General features: G+C 36.4%; 1 protein-coding gene across 3 annotated transcripts in view; it reads left to right on the plus strand.

Annotated features, from left to right (window-relative positions):
- The window catches only part of arhgap10 (Rho GTPase activating protein 10), a 231875-nt gene that overhangs the window by 26653 nt on the left and 191657 nt on the right, over positions 1–13565 (plus strand). The window contains exon 1 of one of the 3 annotated variants that reach the window (XM_069926403.1): positions 5778–6057. The exons of the other annotated variants lie outside the window; for them this stretch is intronic. Within the exon in view, the coding sequence (XP_069782504.1) occupies positions 5994–6057 (64 nt within the window). The 5' untranslated portion in view covers positions 5778–5993. Of the gene's footprint in view, positions 1–5777; positions 6058–13565 lie in introns of those variants that run through there. 3 annotated transcript variants of the gene reach the window in all.

The raw sequence follows: 13565 nt of genomic DNA on the forward strand, positions 1-13565 counted from the left end.
AGAAAAGCCTGTTTGATTCTCAGTTTGCAAAACCACATGACCCTCTTAGAACAGCAAGTTCTCTTCCAGGCAATATGCGGCTCCAACAAGCTCTTTCATCAGTTGCCTTTTCTAAACAACAATCCATTAGTGAAGTCTCTTGAAAGTTCTTGCAAACGCTCGGAGGCCCTGATATGTCCAGCACGAGCAGAGCTCCGGTATTTCAAATAAGATCTGTTTTAAAGAGTTTGTATGTGACCTACTCTAACAAACCTTTCCCAATTTATCTCCCCAAAACATTTCTATGTACTCTGTCACACTAGCAACACCAACATTTATTGCTCAGATTCTAAAGAATTAATCAATGAAGGAGTGGATCTTGGGTGCTTTTGTGGATTTTTTTTTCCAAAATTTAAAAGATAATATAAACATAACACAGTATAGAAATAATTAAATTTTTTTTTTGCATTAACACCCATCCCACCCTCCCACCCCTACAGACAACTCCCTTAAGGGGAGCAAAAAAACGGTTTTATATATATAAAAAGAAAATATTATAAATGTTAATATCATTTCAAAGTATATCTAAATGCATATATTTCAAATACGGAGACCATTTACTAACAAAAGAAGAATGATTATCATGTAAATTATGTAATTTTTTTCCATAACAATACATGCTTTCAATTCATTATGCCAATGTGTTATATTAATCTCAGTATCATCTTTCCAAGTATTAGCAACACATTTACGCACTACTGATAACACCAAACATTCAAAAGCAATTTGAATTTTATCCAATCCCATTCCCCTTAATGAATACAAATTTCCCAACAAAAAAATCGTTGGATATAACGGTAATATAAAATTATATAATTTCTCCAAAACTACATTAATTCCTTGCCAAAATGATTGAACTTTAACACAAGTCTAAACAGCATGTAGGAAAGTTCCAATTCATGAGCCACATCTAAAACAAGAATCCGAATTACTAAACCCATATATTTTTTTAACTTTTCCGGGGTCAAATATAATTGATGTAAAAAATTATAATTAACCATTCCATATCTTACATTAGTCAATTTAATTAAATTGTCCTGACACATATTCACCCAATCATCTTCGGGAAAAATAAATACTAAATTACTCTCCCATTTAAGTTTAGATTTCTCCCAATCTGTCTTTTCCATACTATCTTGTAACAAATTATACATAACTGAAATATAACCCTTTGTTGGTATAGAGGAAATCAAAGATTCAAATTTCGACAAAGTAGGTAAAATCATCTCTTTACCATAATTATCTTTTATCAAAGCTCGAAGTTGATAATACGCAAACAAAGAATTTACAGGTATATCAAATCTTTCTCTCAATTGATTAAAAGAAAGAATTTCCCCTCTAAAAAACAATCATGTGTTGTCTTTATTCCTTTAGAATCCCAAATCTTTAAATAATTATTAAACATTGAAAAAGGAATAAGCTGATTATTATACAATGGAGTTAAAATTGATAATTTATCTTTCAACCCTAACACACTTTTTTTTAAACCAAATCTTTAACAAATGTTTCAATATCGGCATATCATATTGCTGTAACAAAATCAAATTCCAATGAAATATAAATTAATGTATTTCAACCCTAGAAATATACGCCATCTCCACTTTAGCCCAGCTGGGAGGCTGATCTAAATCCATCAATCTACTTATAAACTTCAACTGGGCTTCATAATAGTTTTGAAAATGTGGTAATTGTAGTTCGCCCAATGTATACTTCCATGTAAGTCTATGCAACGCCACTCGAGCTAATTTACCTTTCCATAAAAACTCTCGCACTGCTTTATTCAAATCTTAAAAAAGCCCTTAGAAAATAAACAAGGTAATGACTGAAATAAATATTGAATTCGAGGAAAAATATTCATTTTAATACAATTAACCCGACCAATCAAAGTTAATGGAAGATCTTTCCACTTAATCAAATCTGCTTTAATCTGTCTTAATATAGGTACATAATTTAATTGATATAATGATTGATAATTCGTATTTATCAACACACCTAAATATTTAATTTTACTTGTCCACCTTAATTTTGCAATTGTTTTAAATTCAGAATAATCTCCCACTCCAACTGGTAAAATTTCACTTTTATCTCAATTAACTTTATATCCTGATAATTCTCCAAATTTCAGCAAACACTCTTGCAAATGTTTCAACAACCGTTCCGGTTCCGTCAAATATACCAACACATTATCCACAAATAAGTTAATTTTATATTCTTCATTCTTATCCCTCATCCCTCTAATTTCTTCATTTTGTCTAATAGCCTGAACTGACGGTTCAATAACCAACGCAAATAAGGCTGGTTACAACGGGCAGCCCTGTTGAGTTGAACGAGACAATTTAAATGGTAAAGAAATCTGTCCATTTATCACCACCCTAGCAATCGGGTTTGTATATAAAGCCTTAACCCAACCAATAAAAGAAGGGCTAAATTTAAATTTCTCTAACACTTTAAATAAAAAATCCCACTCAACCCTATCAAAAGCTTTTTCTGCATCTAATGCAACCATGGTTAGGTTGCTTTCAATATGCGTTGACCAAAGTAATTAATCAAAATATATTGTCTGTTGCATTTCTATTCTTAATAAAACCTATTTGATCAATATGTACCAGTTTAGGTAAATATTTAGCAAGTCTATTAGCTAATACTTTTGCTATAATTTTATAATCTACATTTAATAAAGACATAGACATATGAAGACACTTTTAATGGACCTCTATTATTTTTGGAATGGCAGTTATTAAAGCAACATGATTCTGGTAACTTCTGATCTTCAGTAACTTGATTCAACACTTCTCCAAATACATTAGAGAAATCATCATAAAAAACTGTATAAAATTCCACAGGGAATTCATCATCCCCTGGGGACTTTCCATTTGGCATTTCCTGAATAGCTTCATTAATTTTAAAATCCATAAATGAAGATTCCAATTTCTGAACCTCATTTCCATCTAATACCGGTAACTTTAATTTAGATAAGTAAGAGTCAATAGAACCATTATTCTGTTTCCCCTCAGAAGTATATAATTTAAAATAAAATGAATAAAACTGGTCGTTAATTTCCTGAGGTTTATAAACTTTTGAATCCTTCTTAACAGCATTAATAATCCGAGATGTCTGTTCAGCTTTCAATTTCCAACCAAGTACCTTATGAGCTCTTTCCCCCAACTCATAATAATGTTGTTTAGATTGATTAATTAAGCGCTCAAACTGATAACTTTGTAAAGTATTATAACGTAATTTCAACCTCACTAATGCGACTTTTTAAATCTTCTGTTGCATCTTTCTGAAAATCTTTCTCTAACTCAGCAATCTTATTTTCTAACTATCTGACAATATATTGTTTCTTAACTTTCGTAAATAACTAATAATCTGCCCCCTCTAAGCTTTTAAAGCATCCCATATTACAAAATAACTATCCACAGAATTAACATTCTTGGTCAAAAATAAAGAGATATGTTCTTTAACATAAGTAACAAACTCTGTTTTTTTTCAATAACATTGCATTAAACCTCCATCTAAACGACGGACGTACTACCTCCGAACTTTCACAAGAAAAAAGTAATAATGAATGATCTGATATAACTCTACTTTTATATTCAGCTCTTAATACTCTACCTTGTAAATGGGCTGATACCAAAAATAAATCAATTCTAGAAAATGAATCATGTTGTGAAGAATAAAAAGAAAAATCTTTCTCTGTAGGATTAACTTTTCTCCAAATATCCACCGAATTTAAATCTTTCATTAACATATTAATTTGTGTTGCCATCTTTGATTTCCTTATACTTTTTGGATTTCTATCCAATAAAGGGTCCAAAACACAATTAAAATCATCACCAACTGAGACATTTTCATTGGCTTGAGTTAACAATAGAAAAGCTTCTGAAATAAACCACTCATCATCTATATTAGGGGCATAAAGATTCAGCAAAAATTTTACAGTTCACTCTTAATACTCTGCCAGCATACCCCTCTGAAGATTCCAATTCAAATGGTAAATTTTTGAGTCAAAATCGTTACTCCTCTTCCCTTAGAATTAAAAGAAGAAATAAAACATGACCAACCCAATCTTTTTTCAATTTCAAATGTTCTTTTTCAGTCAAATGAGTTTCTTATAAAAAAACAATATCAATTTTCATTTTTTAATATAAGCCAATATTCTCTTTCTCTTAATTGAATTATTTAATCCCTGAACATTAAAAGTTGCAAAATTCAATTTAGACATCTTTTTAACTACTAATATATTTACACACTATAAAATAATGCTCCCCGCTATAATTCTTCAAAAAAACCCCCATCAAAAATAAATTAAAAAAAACAAAACAAGAAAAATACAAAAAAAAGCCACCCAAAGGTAGTAAATAATACCCTAAAAATCTGGGTGTGGTAAACCCACTAATGGCAGATGACTATCAAAGTTTTCAGTGTCATCCACCCCCCCAGTCAGATGCATATTTATTATTTAATCAAACAATAAAATATAGTCCATATATTCAGCCTAATGATTCCAAGCCCAACGACTGCTCCAGATCTTCAACATCAAGAAGACTTTGTGTCAACTCTTCTTTCTTTCCATACTTTCTGTTCTTTCCATTCCCATGTCCATTTCCATTTACCCTCCTCTTATGAGACAACGGAGGAGAACGCCCATTTCTTTGCAATTCCGGCAAAGAATTAGCTAAAACCAAAGCATCATGATCATTCTCAAAGAATTGAGATTGAAAATTTCCATAAAAAACCTTCAAAATTGCAGAATAACGAAAAGCAAATTTGTAGCCTTTTCGCCACAAAACATCTTTGGCCATATTAAATTCTCGTCATCTTCTAATAACCTCTTGGCTCAAATCGGCATAAAAGAACACTATTATTTTGAACTATTAATGGAGACTGATTCTGCCATGCTTTCTGTACTGCCATACGTAAAATCATTTCTCTATCTTGGTATTTTAAACAACGAACCAAGACTACTCTTGGTGTTTGTCCTGGAAATGTTTTTTTTCTCAGAGCTCTGTGAGCCCTATCTAGTTCCAAGCCTTCAGGACAAAGCTCTTTACCCAGCACCTCTGGGATCCAGTGCTTAAATTTTTTTTTATCGGATCAGCACCTTCAATGTCCTTTGGAAGACCAACTATTTCCTTCGGCTTTGATTTTCCAACAAATCAATCTTCTTCATTAAATCCTTTTTTTGAATCCCCTAATCTACAAAAGAACCTTCCACTTTTTCCATTTTTTCTCTATTACATTCTACTTGATTTTGACACTCAGAAAAAGCTATTTCAATTTTCTTAAAATTATCTTGCACAGTATCAACTGATTTTATACATCTATTAATATCACTCTTAATTACAGTCATTTCCTGTTTCACAGTTGACATTTCATCACACAGGGTATTCATTTTTATTTTCATCTCCATAAATCCTTGATTCACTTGAGTTGATATTTGTTTTGACATATTATGCATTTGACAAGCAATCCCTTCCAAAACAGTAAACACTGAATCTATTCCAGATTCTACTTCCACTTTTTGAGATCTACCTCCTGTAACTACAGGCTCCTCCTCCTGGACAAATTCCAATAAGGTAAGTTCCTCTTCCTCAGTCATCGTAGGTCCTTTGGCTGAATGGCTGCGGGTCTGGACACCTAACGCTGGCACCCCGACCTCTTCGGGACGCCGGCGTTCAGGCTTCCACACAGCCCATACTTTTATCTAGCAATTCTTGGACCCAGGATGCCCCACACAGGCCAGGCAAAGCCGTTGGATGCGCAGGAGTGTCCTCTAACGTTACACTGCACGCCACCGGGCCGCCCAGCGAGGTTGCGGGTTCGCGGGTCCCCTTGTCGGCTGTGCCGTCCGCGTGCACGGCTTCATGTGAACGCGGGTCGGCAACTGCCGAGCTCACTAAGGTGTCGGCGCCATCTTGCAGAGGCAGGATCGGCGCCGGAATCAAACTCGAATGGGCTGGAGTCCTCTTTGGCTTGGAGACTCCCAACGACGACTCCGTGGATTCAACTATGCAGGTAGGCCTCAATTCTTTCGCACTTTTGTATGGTAATTTTTTCTGAAGTTGAGGTTTAAATTTTTTCGCATTAGATGCCATCATAAATCACTGTTATTTAAACAACTTTAAATATTAATTTTAGTCACTTTTATGCTTTTTAAAAACCGGGTATTTAGTGATCCAGCTGGGAAAGGTGGAATACACGTTTCTTCTACGCCATCTTGCCACGCCCCTCTGCTTTTGTGGATGTGACAGAAATCTTTTATTTACATGATGTAACAAAAATGGGAAGATTATTTGTAATTTGTATTTGAGACAATATCTGGAGCAATGCATTCAATTTTAATTTCACTGGATTGGAAGCAATTTTGAAAACTGATTTGTGACTAATTCTAAAAGTTGAGGGAATTTCACATGAGCAAAGATTGATTCCTTTGGTTAGTTCAAGAAGTTGTCAGATTTATGGACTAATTACCTACTTGCATTTGAAACAAAAATATTGCCAGAAAACCAACATTTAATGCCTACCCTTACTTGCCCTTCAAAGACATGGTTTTGATCTGCATTCTATAATTGAGAAATCTGTTCAAGTTGCAGATTTTAAGCCTTAGAATAATAAATATGAGAAACTTGTACCACAAATTTTGTGCCAAAATACAAAGGTTATCGGCACTAAGGATGGAATTTGAAATTGTAATGGGTTTTAAAGAACTTTATGGCCTCTGGGAATAAGCTGGAGGAAGTATGGTCTTTGCAGTGTATGGTTTTTGCACAGTAGTTATTTATTAGTATCCAGAGTTCTGACCTAATCATCCTGAAATCAGCATTTAAATCTAACCATTATTCCTCTTCAATTTACATTTAGTTAATAATATGAAATAGTTATAGCCATCTGATTTCAGGTAGGAACTTGAGCTTAATTTTGTTCCAAATACACCAATGTGATTGATTTTTAAATGCATTCTAGATTGCTGTAGCAAGCTAATAAGTTCACGGTAATTAGGGATGGATGATTCAAATTCTAAGAATCAATAAATAGAGAAGTGTAGCAGCTGCTAATGGCAGCGTTACTGAAATGAAGCAAGTCCATACATCTCGAGCGTGAACCAGTAACTGAACTTTATTTGAATCTCTTGCGCTGCTTTAAGGGGACGACCCATTCCCGTATGGGTGCTCTGGTCTAAGGGAGTGACGTCAGCGTGTTGCGTAGTCACTGCCTGCCCAGTGACGTCCAACCAGGAAATGGCAACATCTCCCAGGCAACACGCGTCGCCAAACGCGGATTTCTCCTGAGAAGGGAAATGGGGGCCCGCGCCATCTTGTAACAACCGACTTGGGCAGCAATTTGGCCCATCTAACTGTGCGGTTGCTCGGCCCACTACAGAAGTTCCAGAGGAAATGCAGTGGCTAGTTGAGCCAAACAGATTGTGAGTTTCTCCTGTCTGAAATTGTTCTTATCAGTTGTAAAGAATCAAGCTAATTGTACTTAATCTACAAGATGTGTATTTAAAATCTTCAAAGAAGTATGTTTCACAAGTCCAAAACAAAATGCTGTTTTGAAGTCCAGAGAGTAAAATATTCATGAAAGTCTTTACAAAAACTGGATTTTGTGTCTTATTTTGTACAAATCATTGCAAAACAATATCTGTAACTTTATCTCATGCTATCAATATATTACTATAATGTGACAAATAATTAACAATCATCTCTACTGATGTTTTTACATTTTTCTCATGAATCTCCGATGTTATTTTTAAACTTTAAGATTAGATCAAAGAAGTAATATTTCTGGTAACACAGAGACTACAGATGCTGGAATCTAGAACAAAAAGCAAACAGCTTGGGAAACTCAAGGGTGAAGCAGCATTTTTCGAAACATTGATCATCCCTTTCCCACCATGTATGTTCAACAAAGATTATGACTATGCCACCAAGCAAGTAAAACCTGTTTGGACTTTTGATTATGGTAGATGCTAGCTTCCTAATCAGTCACACAAATCTTCTATTGGGCCCATCACAAGCCCCTGTCTGACCTTGACTGTAATGGCGTTTTAAATGGCAGGCTTTGTGAGAGGGACGATGTCGCTGGAGATGGTCACTGTACAATATTCCAAGTTTTAGAACAAATATTAGCTTTATTTCTTTATATATTGGCAAGTTTGTGAATGGAGCTAAACTTTTTACATTGGAGCAGAGATCACTGAAGGAGTAAAAAATGATTAGATTGAAAATCTGCCTGAGAGAAGTTCTTCAGAAATTACGCCAAATTTGGATTGCTGATTTTCAGTAGCCACAGACCTGTATCCTGGGTGCAAGTGATTTTTATTGACCTTTAACGTGTTTGGATTCCATAAGGTCAAACTTTATTAAATGCTAACCTGACGAGGGCAGGTGGTGTCCTTTGGATAGTCAGGTCATATTTCTGATTTTTTAATTGAAGGTATAATGAGATTTGAAGCAGAGTAATTTTGGCAAGATCCAAATGATACAAACTAGAGTGAGTAGTTAAAGAAGAGGTCTGCAGATGCTGGAGAATAGGGACAATATACAAAAGTGTTGGAGGAACTTGGCAAATCATGCAGTGCCCATGAAAAGTAATTTTGTGTCTAAGCCTTTCATCAGATGTGCATGCCAAGATCGGACAAATGCCTGAATAAGATGGTGTATGGTGGGGGGAGGATCACATGTTTATAGGTGAATGCTGGTGGGAAGAGGAAAGAAAAGAATGAAGCTTGGAGATGCTGGTGGGAGGGGACAGAGGGCTGAGAAAGATGCTCTCTGATTGGAGGAAGGAAGGGTGAGGAGTTGGAGGTCCGATGATACCACTAACTTCTACTGTGATGAAATACATTGAGAGGCTGGTCAAGACCAGAATTAACATGTACCTTAGCAAACATCTGGACCCACTGCAATTCGCCTATCGTCATAATCGCTCCACAGCAGACGCAATATTGCTGCCTCTCCACTCAGCTCTGGGTCACTCGAAAACGGCAACTCATGCATTTGGTTGCTCTTCATTGACTACAACACCATTGTTCCCTCAGTGCTGGTCAAGAAGCTACAAACTCTGGAAGTCCGCAGTCAGTACCAATTGGAAACAACGTCTCTTCCTCACTGATTATCAACCTGAGCCATCCTGTATGTCCATAGACAGCAATAAGGAAGATGACCAAATTCCAGAAAACAGTACATGATAATAAAATTAATGTGAGACAGGTTATTTAAAAGAGTAGAAAGAAAAAAAGAAAATGCTGGAATTTCTTGTATACTGGAAATACTGCAGCATTTGTAAAGAGAACAGTATATTGTATATTTCAGCATATAAGTCAAATCGTGAAACTCAAAAAAAATCTCTCAAAAAGTGGGGGTTGACTTATTTGGCGGATATACTTTTGAGACCTTAAATTCATTTCAAAATCCAATCCGCTCTGATCCAGTGTATAAGTTGACCCTTGAAAAACAAAAAAAACCTAACTGCAACATATTTTTATTGAAAAAAACACAATTAGCACTCTTCAAAATCTCTATCATTGTCTGAAAACAACAGCACATTTAGAAGCCTTCAAAATCTCTCTCGCTGTCATCATCTGAGGCAAAGCACATCTATATTCTCACTGTTTAAACAGTCATCCTATAGGTCACAGTCTGTTTCTGACAAGGAGTTTCAGCTTTGTCGTCAGTGTCCCACAATAAATCATCTTTCATGCCATCAATTGCACAAGAGACACCGCACTTTTTGAATGATTTTATCACAATCTCTACTTTAACTTTGTCCCATGCCTTGAACACAAGGTTACACAGCACATCAAGTGATGCAGCATGCATTGCCTTTTGTAAATAGACAATAGACAATAGGAGCTGGAGTAGGCCCTTCGGCCCGTCGAGCCAGCATTGCCATTTTACAGATCATGGCTGATCACTACTATCAGTACCCCTTTCCAGCCTTATCCCCATATCCATGTATTCCATTCCTCATGCACATGGTCTTTGAATAGCTTGTTCCAGCAGACATTGAGAGGTTGCAATATAGACGTCAAATTTCCCAGGATAACTGCCATGTGAGCATCATGTAGTGCTAATCTACTTTTTAATGTTCTCAGTTAAGTGGCTACGAAACATATCCCAGACCAGCCAATTCTGTTCTTCGCGTAAACTGCCTGGCCACCTCTTTCCACACATTCCCCATACATAGTTTTATACCATTTTAATCCATCCACCCTTTTTCATGAAAATGTACAAAAATACCTGAAGGGAATTTCATTTTCTGTTTAATTTTGCGTTTGAAGATTACCATAGGTCTTTGTCCCGTCAGCCTCGCACAATGACACCACAGTAAACCTGGTCCTTTCGTGGCCTGTACTTCTGGTTTGTACAGTTTTCACACTTTTCAATTCCACTGTTCTATGGCCTGTCATGTTGGAATTCATGGGGGTTTTGTCCATGTTTCTGATATTTGCCAATGCAAACTGGTAGTTTCTGACAGTTATGTGATAAGCTGGTAAAGGCTTAAAACTTTATGATCAAGATTTTTTGGTAGTTTATGTGCAATTTTTGTTTTTTGGCATAATTACAGATTTTTTCTATTCATGAAATGAATGCAGCAGCTGACTGTAGCCTCAAAATCATCACTGCGGTCTGGGTACGACTTGCCCCACTACAGTGCAAATGTTCTTATTTTATTTTGGTTCACTATGTAGTAATCTTCCCTCTGTTCACGTACCCATTCTGCAAAGTGATTTTCCAACTCTGGCCAATGAGTGATTCTTTTTCTCAAAGAACATTGCCTCTTTGGTCTGTTCTTTCTTCCTCCATTCTTTTACCAACTTTTCATGCGCATCAATGTTCTTGCAGCAGCGTGGTTGTTTGTTTTTATTGGCCATTTCTATCACTTCCAACTTAAAGCTCACTTCATATTTTCGTCGTGTACTGCGTTGTGTTGATGGAGCCTCCATGATAGCAATCACCTCCAGCCAACACCCATCAGATCAATCCGCACGATCAATGGGGGTCGACGTATATGTTGGTCAATGACCCATCTCAGGCATTGCGAGCTTTCTTGTATGCCAGGCATACCATTAAACCCTTAAAATGAGGCTGGAAAAGCTTGTAGAATTCCTCCAAAATATTCAAAGATTTGAAAGCTTTGGTGAGGAAATTTTTATGGAAATTTTTTTGCAGAAATTGACTTGGAAATATGCGTTAGGAGGCTTGCAACTTTCTCATTTTCAGAATTACTATGAATCGGCACAGTTGAAATTTATTAATAGGATGTTTGAAGTGGATAAACCTTTGGTTTGGGCCAAGATTGAATTATCTCAGATTGATGAGAAGAAGATGGATCATTTTATTTATAAATGGAATTCTCAGCTTTTACAGTGATATAATTTACCGGTGTTGAAACATTTATTGGAGTTATGGACTAAGAAGAATGGAATTATAGGTACAGAAGGTAAAATTTCAGCTAAAACTCCTTTATTTTAAAGGTGTGGCTTAGGGTTGGGGGTGGGGGATTATATGGGATAAAATATTATGTATTTATTTGTATTCTTACTGTATGACTTATTTTGATTAATAAATAAAATTTGTATAAAAAAAACCCCAGCAGCCTGGGGTATAAGCTGCCATTCTTCAGGTGGGTCAGAACTGAGTGAAGGCTCAAGGCTATAGCATTGTCAGTGGAACTGTTTCTTCTATAGGCAAATTGAAATGGGTCCAGCATTTCCTGCGAGGTGTGCTTTGATGCATTCTGTAATGCCTTATAAGAACACCACCATCTGTGGGTTCTCCAAATCACAATCTTGTATCCTTCACTTGTATCACAGGGTCTATATCCTGTTCAAGAATTATGAGTTATGTATACTGCTTTTACACTAAGTGTGATTAATTAAGAATTGATGTAGCAAGTCAAAATCAGAAATTTAAGGAGTTGTGTACTTTTGACATCGGAACTCTATGGCTGAGTAATCTATAATTCTTTTAGTGTGAAGAGTATCAAACACAGAAACAAATTCCTCGGCCTATCGAGTCTGTGCCAACTATCAAGTAGGTATTTTCACTAATCCTGCATCATTCCCACTTTATTCTCTTCGTTGCAACCATCCTTCCACCCCACCCACACCCCTTCAGATTCAATCTCTTCTGTATAGAAGAGGGGCAGTTTACAGCAAGCAATTATCCTACCAACTCAAGTCTTGGGGATAGGGAAGGAATGGAAACACCTGGACGAAATTCACACAGTCACAGTGCAAAAGCACAGATTCCACACAAGCAACAGGAGTTCAGAATGGAACTTGGATTGTTGGAGTTCTAGGGGCAGTAGGCCAATTTGGGAGTTAAGGAAGGGTTGATAATTATCAGATCCTCATTGATGCTCGAACTTGGATCATGATGAAAAAAACATTTTAAATGGGAAGCAAATGTCCATTGGTGGGTTTGGTAGAAGTAATTTGTTCTCCTTCAGTAAAAAGTCACTGATGCTTTGATCTGATCATTGTCTTTGGCTTGCTTAACTCTTACCCTTGGCTTAATACCACTTCATGGCTGGTAATTTCATTTCAGCTATTTAATTTCAGATGTTGTCTTGTATTTCTATTAAACTGATTTGATTCTTTGGCTTGAGGTCATGAAGCCCAGCCACAGACGCAACACAGTGGTGCAGCTAGTGCGATTACTGCCTCACATCTCCAGCAATCCTGGTTCAATCCTAACCTGTGTCGTTATCTGTGTAGAATTGATACCTGTTGCTGTGTAGGTGTCCTCAGCTGCTACCTCGGGACTCTTCTTGCATCTCAATAGTATAGTGTACAGTCAGCTTCAGCCTAAAGCAGCAAGACCTATCCTGTTTGCCCTAGGAGTGCATTGCTGCCCTACTGTGCCCCAATCTTCGATCCCAGTCCAATCTAATTTACTCTGCATGGTATCAATATATTTATTTAAAAAATTCTAATGGTGACCTGGTACACTCCAGAATTAGCCACACCTCCAGCAAAATTATTTTGGTATAGCTTCACATTTATCCAACAAAACTCTTCATTCCTCATTGAACCGGTGGATCTTGACAATGATTGGGAAGAATGTACTGAAGTGATATTGTGGATTATGTGAAACCTAGTTCATCTCCTGCTGATGACCCATAGCATCATTTTGGATGTCCAGATCAATTCTAACTCTATCAGAATTTATTGACGTGAACACCTGTCACAAAATTTGTTGTTTTGTGGCAGTATTACAGGTGCCAAATTTTCTACAAATTACATTTTTAAAACCAAAATAAATTAGTGCAGAAGAAGAGAAGAAGTGAGCTAGTGTCTGTGGTTCATTGTTGATTCAGAAATCTGATAGTAGAGGGAAATAATTTTTTCTTGTGCTGTTTGCTTTTCATCTTCAGCCTCTTTCCTGATGGTAGCAGTGATAAGGGTGGTGAGGTCCTTCATGAGGCTGTTTTCTTGAGACACCACCTCTTGGAGATGTCCTGTAGCAAATTCCTGTGCATTGGCACCTCCATACCAGACTGTAGGCCCTTTCATC

Source organism: Narcine bancroftii, chromosome 3, assembly GCF_036971445.1.
Source record: "Narcine bancroftii isolate sNarBan1 chromosome 3, sNarBan1.hap1, whole genome shotgun sequence".
In the NCBI taxonomy this organism is placed as follows: domain Eukaryota; kingdom Metazoa; phylum Chordata; class Chondrichthyes; order Torpediniformes; family Narcinidae; genus Narcine; species Narcine bancroftii.